Here is an 18,131-nt window from a genome sequence, read left to right as displayed (position 1 = left end):
TCTCAGGAGCTGCTGTGAGAATTAGAATTCTAAGATATTACCCCGTGTAGGCTGCGTAATAACCTGAAACAGATTAAAATCCAGAGTTCAATTCACCGATTCTGTCATATTATAGAATTAAGAAAAGGTAACTCAGTCGGCCAGAGGAAATTTGAAATCTCCCAGCAGATATGTAGCATCAAAAAGATGAAGCTTGGTCACTGATTCTATGCTGCTGCGCAAGTCATTAATAAAGGCATTAGTAGAATGTGCAAGTCTTTCACATAAACCTATAAGTATTTGCGAGGATGAGAACATGCATGCAGCCCTGATAGAGTATGAATTACGCCAGACTGTAGTGTCTTTCTTGCACCTAGAAGGACGCCGCCCCATCTTTTACCTTTCCGTCATATCTGTGAATGTTGTAGTCATGAAAATATTCAAATATTTCTTTATCAGATATACCCAGATACAATCAAGTTTAAGTTAATGCTAGTATGTTCGATTTCCTGTCTTCAAGGAAGGAAGCTGGTCGCGTTTGCGCTCAAGGCTTCATCTATATATATATATATATATATATATATATATATATATATATATATATATATATATATATATATATATATATATATATATATATATATATATTATGAACGAAAAGAAAGGGGGTTAACCGAGGGTTCCGACTTTTATACATTATATGATGAGAAACCAACAAAGACACCAAGGACAACATAGGGTAAATTACTTGTACTTTCTATTTAAAGAAATGATTATTAATGGTAACGAAGGTGAATGAAGAAACAACTTGCCGCAGGTAGTGAGGACGTGAAATTGTTCCCCACATGCGGCAAGTTCTTTCTTCATCCACTTTCATTGCCATTAATTTATCAGATTTATCAATTCAATTAGTAAGCACGAATAATTTGTTCTATGTTGTCCTTGGCGTCGTTTTTGGCTTCTCATATGATTATGTATATATGAAGGTCGATCCACAAGTTAAGTTCCCATCAATTTTAGAAATAGACAACATTGATTTTTGATATAAATTACATCATTGGAAAGGTGAAACTTTGCTCTATTTTTCTTCACAGTCACCATCTTTTTCTACACATTTTGTAGACGGTGCTCCAATTAATGTATCCCAATGTCGTAGAACTGCGCCGCCAACTTGTTGAGAAAGCGTTTCAGCTCTTCTTTGACTTCATCGTCGCTCAGGAAGCGTTGGCCACTCAAATGCTGCTTTATATTGGGGAACAAGCAATAATCACACACAGAGACGTTCCTATCACGCACAACGAAATCACTAAATGGTTTTCCCGCCGCCTCACTCCAAGCTAAGCAGGCTGCAGGCGGTCACACTAAGACTCCTCCAAACGATCTCCTACCCAAATCCGGCGTCCCTTAAAGCATATATCCTGAGATTTATCCGAATTGTTCTTGCGTGGCCTGTGGTGAGATTACCTCATATTCCCGAAGTTCACCAAGGAAGAGTGGGACGCGCTCCTGCGAAGTCCCGTTTTTGAGGACCAAATCCTGGCCGTCCAGCGCGCCTGCGATCGGGCCGGCAGGCAGTGGCGTAGCAACAGGGGGGGCCGGGGGGCCGTGGGCCCCGGGTGCAAGGGACCAGTTGGGGGGGAGGGGGGTGTCATATACGCCTGAAGACACCCTTTCCGCCGGTTGACACCCTTTCCGCCGGGTGACAGAAGACCTATGGGCCCCGGGTGCCAGACGACCTAGCTACGCCACTGCCTATAGCCCAGGGAAATTATTGTTTTGGGCCGGTCCAATAAACTCCCTTGAAAGTGCTCGTTCTTTGCATGGATCACTTCGCACGCACGTGCTGATGCCGATTTACGCGATAAATAAGCGAATAAGCGGAGAATAATTTTCTCGGAAAAATGAAAAAACGGTAAGCCTTTATTGGCCGGTCCAATAAACTCCCTTGAAAGTGCTCGTTCTTTGTATGGATCACTTCGCACGCACGTGCTGATGCCGATTTACGCGATAAATAAGCGAATAAGCGGAGAATAATTTTCTCGGAAAAATGAAAAAACGGTACCCAGGGAAATAATTGTTTTGGGCAGGTCCAATAAACTCTTTTGAAAGTGCTCGTTCTTTGCATGGATCACTTCGCACGCACGTGCTGATGCCGATTTACGCGATAAATAAGTGAATAAGCGGAGAATAATTTTCTCGGAAAAATGAAAAAGCGGTAAGCCTATAGCCCAAATAAATTATTGTTTTCGGCCGGTCCAATAAACTCCCTTGGAAGTGCTCGTTCTTTGTATGGATCACTTCGCACGCACGTGCTGATGCCGATTTACGCGATAAACAAGCGAATAAGCGGAGAATAATTTTCTCGGAAAAATGAAAAAACGGTACCCAGGGAAATAATTGTTTTGGGAAGGTCCAATAAACTCTTTTGAAAGTGCTCGTTCTTTGCATGAATCACTTCGCACGCACGTGCTGATGCCGATTTACGCGATAAATAAGCGATTAAGCGGAGAATAATTTTCTCTGAAAAATGAAAAAACGGTAAGCCTATAGCCCAGGGAAATTATTGTTTTGGGCCGGTCCAATAAACTCCCTTGAAAGTGCTCGTTCTTTGCATGGATCACTTCGCACGCACGTGCTGATGCCGATTTACGCGATAAATAAGCGAATAAGCGGAGAATAATTTTCTCGGAAAAATGAAAAAGCGGTAAGCCTATAGCCCAAATAAATTATTGTTTTGGGCCGGTCCAATAAGCTTCCTTGAAAGTGCTCGTTCTTTGCATGGATCACTTCGCACGCACGTGCTGATGCCGATTTACGCGATAAATAAGCGAATAAGCGGAGAATAATTTTCTCGGAAAAATGAAAAAACGGTAAGCCTATAGCCCAGGGAAATAATTGTTTTGGGCCGGTCCAATAAACTCCCTTGAAAGTGCTCGTTCTTTGCATGGATCACTTCGCACGCACGTGCTGATGCCGATTTACGCGATAAATAAGCGAATAAGCGGAGAATAATTTTCTCGGAAAAATGAAAAAGCGGTAAGCCTATAGCCCAAATAAATTATTGTTTTGGGCCGGTCCAATAAACTTCCTTGAAAGTGCTCGTTCTTTGCATGGATCACTTCGCACGCACGTGCTGATGCCGATTTACGCGATAAATAAGCGAATAAGCGGAGAATAATTTTCTCGGAAAAATGAAAAAACGGTAAGCCTATTATAGCCCAGGGAAATAATTGTTTTGGGCCGGTCCAATAAACTCCCTTGAAAGTGCTCGTTCTTTGCATGGATCACTTCGCACGCACGTGCTGATGCCGATTTACGCGATAAATAAGCCAATAAGCGGAGAATAATTTTCTCTGAAAAATGAAAAAACGGTAAGCCTATAGCCCAAAGAAATTATTGTTTTGGGCCGGTCCAATAAACTCCCTTGAAAGTGCTCGTTCTTTGCATGGATCACTTCGCACGCATGTGCTGATGCCGATTTACGCGATAAATAAGCGAATAAGCGGAGAATAATTTTCTCTGAAAAATGAAAAAAACGGTAAGCCTATAGCCCAGGGAAATTATTGTTTTGGGCCGGTCCAATAAACTCCCTTGAAAGTGCTCGTTCTTTGCCTGGATCACTTCGCACGCACGTGCTGATGCCGATTTACGCGATAAATAAGCGAATAAGCGGAGAATAATTTTCTCGGAAAAATGAAAAAACGGTAAGCCTATAGCCCAGGGAAATAATTGTTTTGGGCCGGTCCAATAAACTCCCTTGAAAGTGCTCGTTCATTGCATGGATCACTTCGCACGCACGTGCTGATGCCGATTTACGCGATAAATAAGCGAATAAGCGGAGAATAATTTTCTCTGAAAAATGAAAAAACGGTAAGCCTATAGCCCAGGGAAATTATTGTTTTGAGCCGGTCCAATAAACTCCCTTGAAAGTGCTCGTTGTTTGCATGGATCACTTCGCACGCACGTGCTGATGCCGATTTACGCGATAAATAAGCGAATAAGCGGAGAATAATTTTCTCGGAAAAATGAAAAAGCGGTAAGCCTATAGCCCAAAGAAATTATTGTTTTGGGCCGGTCCAATAAACTCCCTTGAAAGTGCTCGTTCTTTGCATGGATCACTTCGCACGCACGTGCTAAGGCCTAGTTACGCGATAAATAAGCGAATATGCGGAGAATAATTTTCTCGGAAAAATGAAGAAACGGTAAGCCTATAGCCCAGGAAATTATTGTTTTTGGCCGGTCCAATAAACTCCCTTGAAAGTGCTCGTTCTTTGCATGGATCACTTCGCACGCACGTGCTGATGCCGATTTACGCGATAAATAAGCGAATAAGCGGAGAATAATTTTCTCGGAAAAATGAAAAAACGGTAAGCCTATAGCCCAAAGAAATTATTGTTTTGGGCCGGTCCAATAAACTCCCTTGAAAGTGCTCGTTCTTTGCATGGATCACTTCGCACGCATGTGCTGATGCCGATTTACGCGATAAATAAGCGAATAAGCGGAGAATAATTTTCTCTGAAAAATGAAAAAAACGGTAAGCCTATAGCCCAGGGAAATTATTGTTTTTGGCCGGTCCAATAAACTCCCTTGAAAGTGCTCGTTCTTTGCATGGATCACTTCGCACGCACGTGCTGATGCCGATTTACGCGATAAATAAGCGAATAAGCGGAGAATAATTTTCTCGGAAAAATGAAAAAACGGTAAGCCCAGGGAAATTATTGTTTTGGGCCGGTCCAATAAACTCCCTTGAAAGTGCTCGTTCTTTGCATGGATCACTTCGCACGCACGTGCTGATGCCGATTTACGCGATAAATAGGCGAATAAGCGGAGAATAATTTTCTCGGAAAAATGAAAAAGCGGTAAGCCTATAGCCCAAAGAAATTATTGTTTTGGGCCGGTCCAATAAACTCCCTTGAAAGTGCTCGTTCTTTGCATGGATCACTTCGCACGCAGGTACCGATGCCGATTTACGCGATAAATAAGCGAATAAGCGGAGAATAATTTTCTCGGAAAAATGAAAAAACGGTAAGCCTATAGCCCAGGGAAATAATTGTTTTGGGCAGGTCCAATAAAATCCCTTGAAAGTGCTCGTTCTTTGCATGGATCACTTCGCACGCACGTGCTAAGGCCTATTTACGCGATAAATAAGCGAATATGCGGAGAATAATTTTCTCGGAAAAATGAAGAAACGGTAAGCCTATAGCCCAGGGAAATAATTGTTTTTGGCCGGTCCAATAAACTCCCTTGAAAGTGCTCGTTCTTTGCATGGATCACTTCGCACGCACGTGCTGATGCCGATTTACGCGATAAATGAGCGAATAAGCGGAGAATAATTTTCTCGGAAAAATGAAAAAACGGTAAGCTTATAGCCCAGGGAAATAATTGTTTTGGGGCGGTCCAATAAACTCCCTTGAAAGTGCTCGTTCATTGCATGGATCACTTCGCACGCACGTGCTGATGCCGATTTACGCGATAAATAAGCGAATAAGCGGAGAATAATTTTCTCTGAAAAATGAAAAAACGGTAAGCCTATAGCCCAGGGAAATTATTGTTTTGAGCCGGTCCAATAAACTCCCTTGAAAGTGCTCGTTCTTTGCATGGATCACTTCGCACGCACGTGCTGATGCCGATTTACGCGATAAATAAGCGAATAAGCGGAGAATAATTTTCTCGGAAAAATGAAAAAGCGGTAAGCCTATAGCCCAAAGAAATTATTGATTTGGGCCGGTCCAATAAACTCCCTTGAAAGTGCTCGTTCTTTGCATGGATCACTTCGCACGCACGTGCTGATGCCGATTTACGCGATAAATAAGCGAATAAGCGGAGAATAATTTTCTCGGAAAAATGAAAAAGCGGTAAGCCTATAGCCCAAAGAAATTATTGTTTTGGGCCGGTCCAATAAACTCCCTTGAAAGTGCTCGTTCTTTGCATGGATCACTTCGCACGCACGTGCTAAGGCCTATTTACGCGATAAATAAGCGAATATTCGGAGAATAATTTTCTCGGAAAAATGAAGAAACGGTAAGCCTATAGCCCAGGAAATTATTGTTTTTGGCCGGTCCAATAAACTCCCTTGAAAGTGCTCGTTCTTTGCATGGATCACTTCGCACGCACGTGCTGATGCCGATTTACGCGATAAATAAGCGAATAAGCGGAGAATAATTTTCTCGGAAAAATGAAAAAACGGTAAGCCTATAGCCCAAAGAAATTATTGTTTTGGGCCGGTCCAATAAACTCCCTTGAAAGTGCTCGTTCTTTGCATGGATCACTTCGCACGCATGTGCTGATGCCGATTTACGCGATAAATAAGCGAATAAGCGGAGAATAATTTTCTCTGAAAAATGAAAAAAACGGTAAGCCTATAGCCCAGGGAAATTATTGTTTTTGGCCGGTCCAATAAACTCCCTTGAAAGTGCTCGTTCTTTGCATGGATCACTTCGCACGCACGTGCTGATGCCGATTTACGCGATAAATAAGCGAATAAGCGGAGAATAATTTTCTCGGAAAAATGAAAAAACGGTAAGCCCAGGGAAATTATTGTTTTGGGCCGGTCCAATAAACTCCCTTGAAAGTGCTCGTTCTTTGCATGGATCACTTCGCACGCACGTGCTGATGCCGATTTACGCGATAAATAGGCGAATAAGCGGAGAATAATTTTCTCGGAAAAATGAAAAAGCGGTAAGCCTATAGCCCAAAGAAATTATTGTTTTGGGCCGGTCCAATAAACTCCCTTGAAAGTGCTCGTTCTTTGCATGGATCACTTCGCACGCAGGTACCGATGCCGATTTACGCGATAAATAAGCGAATAAGCGGAGAATAATTTTCTCGGAAAAATGAAAAAACGGTAAGCCTATAGCCCAGGGAAATAATTGTTTTGGGCAGGTCCAATAAAATCCCTTGAAAGTGCTCGTTCTTTGCATGGATCACTTCGCACGCACGTGCTAAGGCCTATTTACGCGATAAATAAGCGAATATGCGGAGAATAATTTTCTCGGAAAAATGAAGAAACGGTAAGCCTATAGCCCAGGGAAATTATTGTTTTTGGCCGGTCCAATAAACTCCCTTGAAAGTGCTCGTTCTTTGCATGGATCACTTCGCACGCACGTGCTGATGCCGATTTACGCGATAAATAAGCGAATAAGCGGAGAATAATTTTCTCGGAAAAATGAAAAAGCGGTAAGCCTATAGCCCAAAGAAATTATTGTTTTGGGCCGGTCCAATAAACTCCCTTGAAAGTGCTCGTTCTTTGCATGGATCACTTCGCACGCAGGTACCGATGCCGATTTACGCGATAAATAAGCGAATAAGCGGAGAATAATTTTCTCGGAAAAATGAAAAAACGGTAAGCCTATAGCCCAGGGAAATAATTGTTTTGGGCAGGTCCAATAAAATCCCTTGAAAGTGCTCGTTCTTTGCATGGATCACTTCGCACGCACGTGCTAAGGCCTATTTACGCGATAAATAAGCGAATATGCGGAGAATAATTTTCTCGGAAAAATGAAGAAACGGTAAGCCTATAGCCCAGGGAAATAATTGTTTTTGGCCGGTCCAATAAACTCCCTTGAAAGTGCTCGTTCTTTGCATGGATCACTTCGCACGCACGTGCTGATGCCGATTTACGCGATAAATAAGCGAATAAGCGGAGAATAATTTTCTCGGAAAAATGAAAAAACGGTAAGCTTATAGCCCAGGGAAATAATTGTTTTGGGCCGGTCCAATAAACTCCCTTGAAAGTGCTCGTTCATTGCATGGATCACTTCGCACGCACGTGCTGATGCCGATTTACGCGATAAATAAGCGAATAAGCGGAGAATAATTTTCTCTGAAAAATGAAAAAACGGTAAGCCTATAGCCCAGGGAAATTATTGTTTTGAGCCGGTCCAATAAACTCCCTTGAAAGTGCTCGTTCTTTGCATGGATCACTTCGCACGCACGTGCTGATGCCGATTTACGCGATAAATAAGCGAATAAGCGGAGAATAATTTTCTCGGAAAAATGAAAAAGCGGTAAGCCTATAGCCCAAAGAAATTATTGATTTGGGCCGGTCCAATAAACTCCCTTGAAAGTGCTCGTTCTTTGCATGGATCACTTCGCACGCACGTGCTGATGCCGATTTACGCGATAAATAAGCGAATAAGCGGAGAATAATTTTCTCGGAAAAATGAAAAAAACGGTAAGCCTATAGCCCAGGGAAATAATTGTTTTTGGCCGGTCCAATAAACTCCCTTGAAAGTGCTCGTTCTTTGCATGGATCACTTCGCACGCACGTGCTGATGCCGATTTACGCGATAAATAAGCGAATAAGCGGAGAATAATTTTCTCTGAAAAATGAAAAAACGGAAAGCCTATAGCCCAGGGAAATTATTGTTTTTGGCCGGTCCAATAAACTCCCTTGAAAGTGCTCGTTCTTTGCATGGATCACTTCGAACGCACGTGCTGATGCCGATTTACGCGATAAATAAGCGAATAAGCGGAGAATAATTTTCTCGGAAAAATGAAAAAGCGGTAACCTATAGCCCAAAGAAATTATTGTTTTGGGCCGGTCCAATAAACTCCCTTGAAAGTGCTCGTTCTTTGCATGGATCACTTCGCACGCACGTGCTGATGCCGATTTACGCGATAAATAAGCGAATAAGCGGAGAATAATTTTCTCTGAAAAATGAAAAAACGGTAAGCCTATAGCCCAGGGAAATAATTGTTTTTGGCCGGTCCAATAAACTCCCTTGAAAGTGCTCGTTCTTTGCATGGATCACTTCGCAGGCACGTGCTGATGCCGATTTACGCGATAAATAAGCGAATAAGCGGAGAATAATTTTCTCGGAAAAATGAAAAAACGGTAAGCTTATAGCCCAGGGAAATAATTGTTTTGGGCCGGTCCAATAAACTCCCTTGAAAGTGCTCGTTCATTGCATGGATCACTTCGCACGCACGTGCTGATGCCGATTTACGCGATAAATAAGCGAATAAGCGGAGAATAATTTTCTCGGAAAAATGAAAAAGCGGTAAGCCTATAGCCCAAATAAATTATTGTTTTGGGCCGGTCCAATAAACTTCCTTGAAAGTGCTCGTTCTTTGCATGGATCACTTCGCACGCACGTGCTGATGCCGATTTACGCGATAAATAAGCGAATAAGCGGAGAATAATTTTCTCGGAAAAATGAAAAAACGGTAAGCCTATTATAGCCCAGGGAAATAATTGTTTTGGGCCGGTCCAATAAACTCCCTTGAAAGTGCTCGTTCTTTGCATGGATCACTTCGCACGCACGTGCTGATGCCGATTTACGCGATAAATAAGCCAATAAGCGGAGAATAATTTTCTCTGAAAAATGAAAAAACGGTAAGCCTATAGCCCAAAGAAATTATTGTTTTGGGCCGGTCCAATAAACTCCCTTGAAAGTGCTCGTTCTTTGCATGGATCACTTCGCACGCATGTGCTGATGCCGATTTACGCGATAAATAAGCGAATAAGCGGAGAACAATTTTCTCTGAAAAATGAAAAAAACGGTAAGCCTATAGCCCAGGGAAATTATTGTTTTGGGCCGGTCCAATAAACTCCCTTGAAAGTGCTCGTTCTTTGCCTGGATCACTTCGCACGCACGTGCTGATGCCGATTTACGCGATAAATAAGCGAATAAGCGGAGAATAATTTTCTCGGAAAAATGAAAAAACGGTAAGCCTATAGCCCAGGGAAATAATTGTTTTGGGCCGGTCCAATAAACTCCCTTGAAAGTGCTCGTTCATTGCATGGATCACTTCGCACGCACGTGCTGATGCCGATTTACGCGATAAATGAGCGAATAAGCGGAGAATAATTTTCTCTGAAAAATGAAAAAACGGTAAGCCTATAGCCCAGGGAAATTATTGTTTTGAGCCGGTCCAATAAACTCCCTTGAAAGTGCTCGTTGTTTGCATGGATCACTTCGCACGCACGTGCTGATGCCGATTTACGCGATAAATAAGCGAATAAGCGGAGAATAATTTTCTCGGAAAAATGAAAAAGCGGTAAGCCTATAGCCCAAAGAAATTATTGTTTTGGGCCGGTCCAATAAACTCCCTTGAAAGTGCTCGTTCTTTGCATGGATCACTTCGCACGCACGTGCTAAGGCCTATTTACGCGATAAATAAGCGAATATGCGGAGAATAATTTTCTCGGAAAAATGAAGAAACGGTAAGCCTATAGCCCAGGAAATTATTGTTTTTGGCCGGTCCAATAAACTCCCTTGAAAGTGCTCGTTCTTTGCATGGATCACTTCGCACGCACGTGCTGATGCCGATTTACGCGATAAATAAGCGAATAAGCGGAGAATAATTTTCTCGGAAAAATGAAAAAACGGTAAGCCTATAGCCCAAAGAAATTATTGTTTTGGGCCGGTCCAATAAACTCCCTTGAAAGTGCTCGTTCTTTGCATGGATCACTTCGCACGCATGTGCTGATGCCGATTTACGCGATAAATAAGCGAATAAGCGGAGAATAATTTTCTCTGAAAAATGAAAAAAACGGTAAGCCTATAGCCCAGGGAAATTATTGTTTTTGGCCGGTCCAATAAACTCCCTTGAAAGTGCTCGTTCTTTGCATGGATCACTTCGCACGCACGTGCTGATGCCGATTTACGCGATAAATAAGCGAATAAGCGGAGAATAATTTTCTCGGAAAAATGAAAAAACGGTAAGCCCAGGGAAATTATTGTTTTGGGCCGGTCCAATAAACTCCCTTGAAAGTGCTCGTTCTTTGCATGGATCACTTCGCACGCACGTGCTGATGCCGATTTACGCGATAAATAGGCGAATAAGCGGAGAATAATTTTCTCGGAAAAATGAAAAAGCGGTAAGCCTATAGCCCAAAGAAATTATTGTTTTGGGCCGGTCCAATAAACTCCCTTGAAAGTGCTCGTTCTTTGCATGGATCACTTCGCACGCAGGTACCGATGCCGATTTACGCGATAAATAAGCGAATAAGCGGAGAATAATTTTCTCGGAAAAATGAAAAAACGGTAAGCCTATAGCCCAGGGAAATAATTGTTTTGGGCAGGTCCAATAAAATCCCTTGAAAGTGCTCGTTCTTTGCATGGATCACTTCGCACGCACGTGCTAAGGCCTATTTACGCGATAAATAAGCGAATATGCGGAGAATAATTTTCTCGGAAAAATGAAGAAACGGTAAGCCTATAGCCCAGGGAAATAATTGTTTTTGGCCGGTCCAATAAACTCCCTTGAAAGTGCTCGTTCTTTGCATGGATCACTTCGCACGCACGTGCTGATGCCGATTTACGCGATAAATGAGCGAATAAGCGGAGAATAATTTTCTCGGAAAAATGAAAAAACGGTAAGCTTATAGCCCAGGGAAATAATTGTTTTGGGGCGGTCCAATAAACTCCCTTGAAAGTGCTCGTTCATTGCATGGATCACTTCGCACGCACGTGCTGATGCCGATTTACGCGATAAATAAGCGAATAAGCGGAGAATAATTTTCTCTGAAAAATGAAAAAACGGTAAGCCTATAGCCCAGGGAAATTATTGTTTTGAGCCGGTCCAATAAACTCCCTTGAAAGTGCTCGTTCTTTGCATGGATCACTTCGCACGCACGTGCTGATGCCGATTTACGCGATAAATAAGCGAATAAGCGGAGAATAATTTTCTCGGAAAAATGAAAAAGCGGTAAGCCTATAGCCCAAAGAAATTATTGATTTGGGCCGGTCCAATAAACTCCCTTGAAAGTGCTCGTTCTTTGCATGGATCACTTCGCACGCACGTGCTGATGCCGATTTACGCGATAAATAAGCGAATAAGCGGAGAATAATTTTCTCGGAAAAATGAAAAAGCGGTAAGCCTATAGCCCAAAGAAATTATTGTTTTGGGCCGGTCCAATAAACTCCCTTGAAAGTGCTCGTTCTTTGCATGGATCACTTCGCACGCACGTGCTAAGGCCTATTTACGCGATAAATAAGCGAATATTCGGAGAATAATTTTCTCGGAAAAATGAAGAAACGGTAAGCCTATAGCCCAGGAAATTATTGTTTTTGGCCGGTCCAATAAACTCCCTTGAAAGTGCTCGTTCTTTGCATGGATCACTTCGCACGCACGTGCTGATGCCGATTTACGCGATAAATAAGCGAATAAGCGGAGAATAATTTTCTCGGAAAAATGAAAAAACGGTAAGCCTATAGCCCAAAGAAATTATTGTTTTGGGCCGGTCCAATAAACTCCCTTGAAAGTGCTCGTTCTTTGCATGGATCACTTCGCACGCATGTGCTGATGCCGATTTACGCGATAAATAAGCGAATAAGCGGAGAATAATTTTCTCTGAAAAATGAAAAAAACGGTAAGCCTATAGCCCAGGGAAATTATTGTTTTTGGCCGGTCCAATAAACTCCCTTGAAAGTGCTCGTTCTTTGCATGGATCACTTCGCACGCACGTGCTGATGCCGATTTACGCGATAAATAAGCGAATAAGCGGAGAATAATTTTCTCGGAAAAATGAAAAAACGGTAAGCCCAGGGAAATTATTGTTTTGGGCCGGTCCAATAAACTCCCTTGAAAGTGCTCGTTCTTTGCATGGATCACTTCGCACGCACGTGCTGATGCCGATTTACGCGATAAATAGGCGAATAAGCGGAGAATAATTTTCTCGGAAAAATGAAAAAGCGGTAAGCCTATAGCCCAAAGAAATTATTGTTTTGGGCCGGTCCAATAAACTCCCTTGAAAGTGCTCGTTCTTTGCATGGATCACTTCGCACGCAGGTACCGATGCCGATTTACGCGATAAATAAGCGAATAAGCGGAGAATAATTTTCTCGGAAAAATGAAAAAAACGGTAAGCCTATAGCCCAGGGAAATAATTGTTTTGGGCAGGTCCAATAAAATCCCTTGAAAGTGCTCGTTCTTTGCATGGATCACTTCGCACGCACGTGCTAAGGCCTATTTACGCGATAAATAAGCGAATATGCGGAGAATAATTTTCTCGGAAAAATGAAGAAACGGTAAGCCTATAGCCCAGGGAAATTATTGTTTTTGGCCGGTCCAATAAACTCCCTTGAAAGTGCTCGTTCTTTGCATGGATCACTTCGCACGCACGTGCTGATGCCGATTTACGCGATAAATAAGCGAATAAGCGGAGAATAATTTTCTCGGAAAAATGAAAAAGCGGTAAGCCTATAGCCCAAAGAAATTATTGTTTTGGGCCGGTCCAATAAACTCCCTTGAAAGTGCTCGTTCTTTGCATGGATCACTTCGCACGCAGGTACCGATGCCGATTTACGCGATAAATAAGCGAATAAGCGGAGAATAATTTTCTCGGAAAAATGAAAAAACGGTAAGCCTATAGCCCAGGGAAATAATTGTTTTGGGCAGGTCCAATAAAATCCCTTGAAAGTGCTCGTTCTTTGCATGGATCACTTCGCACGCACGTGCTAAGGCCTATTTACGCGATAAATAAGCGAATATGCGGAGAATAATTTTCTCGGAAAAATGAAGAAACGGTAAGCCTATAGCCCAGGGAAATAATTGTTTTTGGCCGGTCCAATAAACTCCCTTGAAAGTGCTCGTTCTTTGCATGGATCACTTCGCACGCACGTGCTGATGCCGATTTACGCGATAAATAAGCGAATAAGCGGAGAATAATTTTCTCGGAAAAACGAAAAAACGGTAAGCTTATAGCCCAGGGAAATAATTGTTTTGGGCCGGTCCAATAAACTCCCTTGAAAGTGCTCGTTCATTGCATGGATCACTTCGCACGCACGTGCTGATGCCGATTTACGCGATAAATAAGCGAATAAGCGGAGAATAATTTTCTCTGAAAAATGAAAAAACGGAAAGCCTATAGCCCAGGGAAATTATTGTTTTTGGCCGGTCCAATAAACTCCCTTGAAAGTGCTCGTTCTTTGCATGGATCACTTCGAACGCACGTGCTGATGCCGATTTACGCGATAAATAAGCGAATAAGCGGAGAATAATTTTCTCGGAAAAATGAAAAAGCGGTAAGCCTATAGCCCAGGGAAATAATTGTTTTTGGCCGGTCCAATAAACTCCCTTGAAAGTGCTCGTTCTTTGCATGGATCACTTCGCAGGCACGTGCTGATGCCGATTTACGCGATAAATAAGCGAATAAGCGGAGAATAATTTTCTCGGAAAAATGAAAAAACGGTAAGCTTATAGCCCAGGGAAATAATTGTTTTGGGCCGGTCCAATAAACTCCCTTGAAAGTGCTCGTTCATTGCATGGATCACTTCGCACGCACGTGCTGATGCCGATTTACGCGATAAATAAGCGAATAAGCGGAGAATAATTTTCTCTGAAAAATGAAAAAACGGTAAGCCTATAGCCCAGGGAAATTATTGTTTTGAGCCGGTCCAATAAACTCCCTTGAAAGTGCTCGTTCTTTGCATGGATCACTTCGCACGCACGTGCTGATGCCGATTTACGCGATAAATAAGCGAATAAGCGGAGAATAATTTTCTCGGAAAAATGAAAAAGCGGTAAGCCTATAGCCCAAAGAAATTATTGTTTTGGGCCGGTCCAATAAACTCCCTTGAAAGTGCTCGTTCTTTGCATGGATCACTTCGCACGCACGTGCTAAGGCCTATTTACGCGATAAATAGGCGAATATGCGGAGAATAATTTTCTCGGAAAAATGAAGAAACGGTAAGCCTATAGCCCAGGAAATTATTGTTTTTGGCCGGTCCAATAAACTCCCTTGAAAGTGCTCGTTCTTTGCATGGATCACTTCGCACGCACGTGCTGATGCCGATTTACGCGATAAATAAGCGAATAAGCGGAGAATAATTTTCTCGGAAAAATGAAAAAACGGTGAGCCTATAGCCCAGGGAAATAATTGTTTTGGGCAGGTCCAATAAACTCCCTTGAAAGTGCTCGCTCTTTGCGTGGATCACTTCGCACGCACGTGCTGATGCCGATTTACGCGATAAATAAGCGAATAAGCGGAGAATAATTTTCTCTGAAAAATGAAAAAACGGTAAGCCTATAGCCCAGGGAAATAATTGTTTTGGGCAGGTCCAATAAACTCTTTTGAAAGTGCTCGTTCTTTGCATGGATCACTTCGCACGCACGTGCTGATGCCGATTTACGCGATAAATAAGCGATTAAAGGGAGAATAATTTTCTCTGAAAAATGAAAAAACGGTAAGCCTATAGCCCAGGGAAATTATTGTTTTTGGCCGGTCCAATAAACTCCCTTGAAAGTGCTCGTTCGTTGCATGGATCACTTCGCACGCACGTGCTGATGCCGATTTACGCGATAAATAAGCGAATAAGCGGAGAATAATTTTCACGGAAAAATGAAAAAGCGGTAAGCCTATAGCCCAAAGAAATTATTGTTTTGGGCCGGTCCAATAAACTCCCTTGAAAGTGCTCGTTCTTTGCATGGATCACTTCGCACGCACGTGCTGATGCCGATTTACGCGATAAATAATCGAATAAGCGGAGAATAATTTTCTCGGAAAAAAGGAAAAAACGGTAAGCCTATAGCCCAGAGAAATAAATGTTTAGGGCAGGTCCAATAAACTCCCTTGAAAGTGCTCGTTCTTTGCATGGATCACTTCGCACGCACGTGCTAAGGCCTATTTACGCGATAAATAAGCGAATAAGCGGAGAATAATTTTCTCGGAAAAATGAAAAAACGGTAAGCCTATAGCCCAGGGAAATTATTGTTTTGGGCAGGTCCAATAAACTCCCTTGAAAGTGCTCGTTCTTTGCATAGATCACTTCAAACGCACGTGCTGATGCCGATTTACGCGATAAATAATCGAATAAGCGGAGAATAATTTTCTCTGAAAAATGAAAAAACGGTAAGCCTATAGCCCAGGGAAATTATTGTTTTGAGCCGGTCCAATAAACTCCCTTGAAAGTGCTCGTTCTTTGCATGGATCACTTCGCACGCACGTGCTGATGCCGATTTACGCGATAAATAAGCGAATAAGCGGAGAATAATTTTCTCTGAAAAATGAAAAAACGGTAAGCCTATAGCCCAGGGAAATTAATGTTTTGGGCCGGTCCAATAAACTCCCTTGAAAGTGCTCGTTCTTTGCATGGATCACTTCGCACGCACGTGCTGATGCCGATTTACGCGATAAATAAGCGAATAAGCGGAGAATAATTTTCTCTGAAAAATGAAAAAACGGTAAGCCTATAGCCCAGGGAAATTATTGTTTTTGGCCGGTCCAATAAACTCCCTTGAAAGTGCTCGTTCTTTGCATGGATCACTTCGCACGCACGTGCTGATGCCGATTTACGCGATAAATAATCGAATAAGCGGAGAATAATTTTCTCGGAAAAATGAAAAAGCGGTAGGCCTATAGCCCAGAGAAAAAATTGTTTAGGGCAGGTCCAATAAACTCCCTTGAAAGTGCTCGTTCTTTGCATGGATCACTTCGCACGCACGTGCTGATGCCGATTTACGCGATAAATTATCGAATAAGCGGAGAATAATTTTCTCGGAAAACTGAAAAAACGGTAAGCCTATAGCCCAGGGAAATTATTGTTTTTGGCCGGTCCAATAAACTCCCTTGAAAGTGCTCGTTCTTTGCATGGATCACTTCGCACGCACGTGCTGATGCCGATTTACGCGATAAATAAGCGAATAAGCGGAGAATAATTTTCTCGGAAAAATGAATAAACGGTAAGCCTATAGCCCAGGGAAATAATTGTTTTGGGCCGGTCCAATAAACTCCCTTGAAAGTGCTCGTTCTTTGCATGGATCACTTCGCACGCACGTGCTGATGCCGATTTACGCGATAAATATGCGAAAAAGCGGAGAATAATTTTCTCTGAAAAATGAAAAAACGGTAAGCCTATAGCCCAGGGAAATTATTGTTTTTGGCCGGTCCAATAAACTCCCTTGAAAGTGCTCGCTCTTTGCATGGATCACTTCGCACGCACGTGCTGATGCCGATTTACGCGATAAATAAGCGAATAAGCGGAGAATAATTTTCTCGGAAAAATGAAAAAACGGTAAGCCTATAGCCCAGGGAAATAATTGTTTTGGGCCGGTCCAATAAACTCCCTTGAAAGTGCTCGTTCTTTGCATGGATCACTTCGCACGCACGTGCTGATGCCGATTTACGCGATAAATTATCGAATAAGCGGAGAATAATTTTCTCGGAAAACTGAAAAAACGGTAAGCCTATAGCCCAGGGAAATTATTGTTTTTGGCCGGTCCAATAAACTCCCTTGAAAGTGCTCGTTCTTTGCATGGATCACTTCGCACGCACGTGCTGATGCCGATTTACGCGATAAATAAGCGAATAAGCGGAGAATAATTTTCTCGGAAAAATGAAAAAACGGTAAGCCTATAGCCCAGGGAAATAATTGTTTTGGGCCGGTCCAATAAACTCCCTTGAAAGTGCTCGTTCTTTGCATGGATCACTTCGCACGCACGTGCTGATGCCGATTTACGCGATAAATAAGCGAATAAGCAGAGAATAATTTTCTCTGAAAAATGAAAAAACGGTAAGCCTATAGCCCAGGGAAATTATTGTTTTTGGCCGGTCCAATAAACTCCCTTGAAAGTGCTCGTTCTTTGCATGGATCACTTCGCACGCACGTGCTGATGCCGATTTACGCGATAAATAAGCGAATAAGCGGAGAATAATTTTCTCGGAAAAATGAAAAAACGGTAAGCCTATAGCCCAGGGAAATTATTGTTTTTGGCCGGTCCAATAAACTCCCTTGAAAGTGCTCGTTCTTTGCATGGATCACTTCGCACGCACGTGCTGATGCCGATTTACGCGATAAATAAGCGAATAAGCGGAGAATAATTTTCTCGGAAAAATGAAAAAGCGGTAAGCCTATAGCCCAAAGAAATTATTGTTTTGGGCCGGTCCAATAAACTCCCTTGAAAGTGCTCGTTCTTTGCATGGATCACTTCGCACGCAGGTGCCGATGCCGATTTACGCGATAAATAAGCGAATAAGCGGAGAATAATTTTCTCGGAAAAATGAAAAAACGGTAAGCCTATAGCCCAGGGAAATAATTGTTTTGGGCAGGTCCAATAAAATCCCTTGAAAGTGCTCGTTCTTTGCATGGATCACTTCGCACGCACGTGCTAAGGCCTTTTTACGCGATAAATAATCGAATATGCGGAGAATAATTTTCTCGGAAAAATGAAGAAACGGTAAGCCTATAGCCCAGGAAATTATTGTT

General features: G+C 42.5%; 1 protein-coding gene across 1 annotated transcript in view; it reads right to left on the bottom strand.

The window, feature by feature from the left end:
- Positions 1-1,113: 1,113 nt before the first annotated feature.
- Positions 1,114-18,131, bottom strand: part of LOC139049288 (shootin-1-like) — a 47,586-nt gene continuing 30,568 nt past the window's right edge. Inside the window, exon 2 of the mRNA XM_070524666.1 lies at positions 1,114-1,218. Coding sequence (XP_070380767.1) covers positions 1,114-1,218 — 105 coding nt within the window. The remainder of the gene's footprint in view (positions 1,219-18,131) is intronic.

Source organism: Dermacentor albipictus, chromosome 8, assembly GCF_038994185.2.
Source record: "Dermacentor albipictus isolate Rhodes 1998 colony chromosome 8, USDA_Dalb.pri_finalv2, whole genome shotgun sequence".
Taxonomy (NCBI): Eukaryota; Metazoa; Arthropoda; class Arachnida; order Ixodida; family Ixodidae; genus Dermacentor; species Dermacentor albipictus.
The sequence above is the reverse complement of the archived record's forward strand: the minus strand, read 5'-3'. Positions and strand labels throughout refer to the sequence as shown.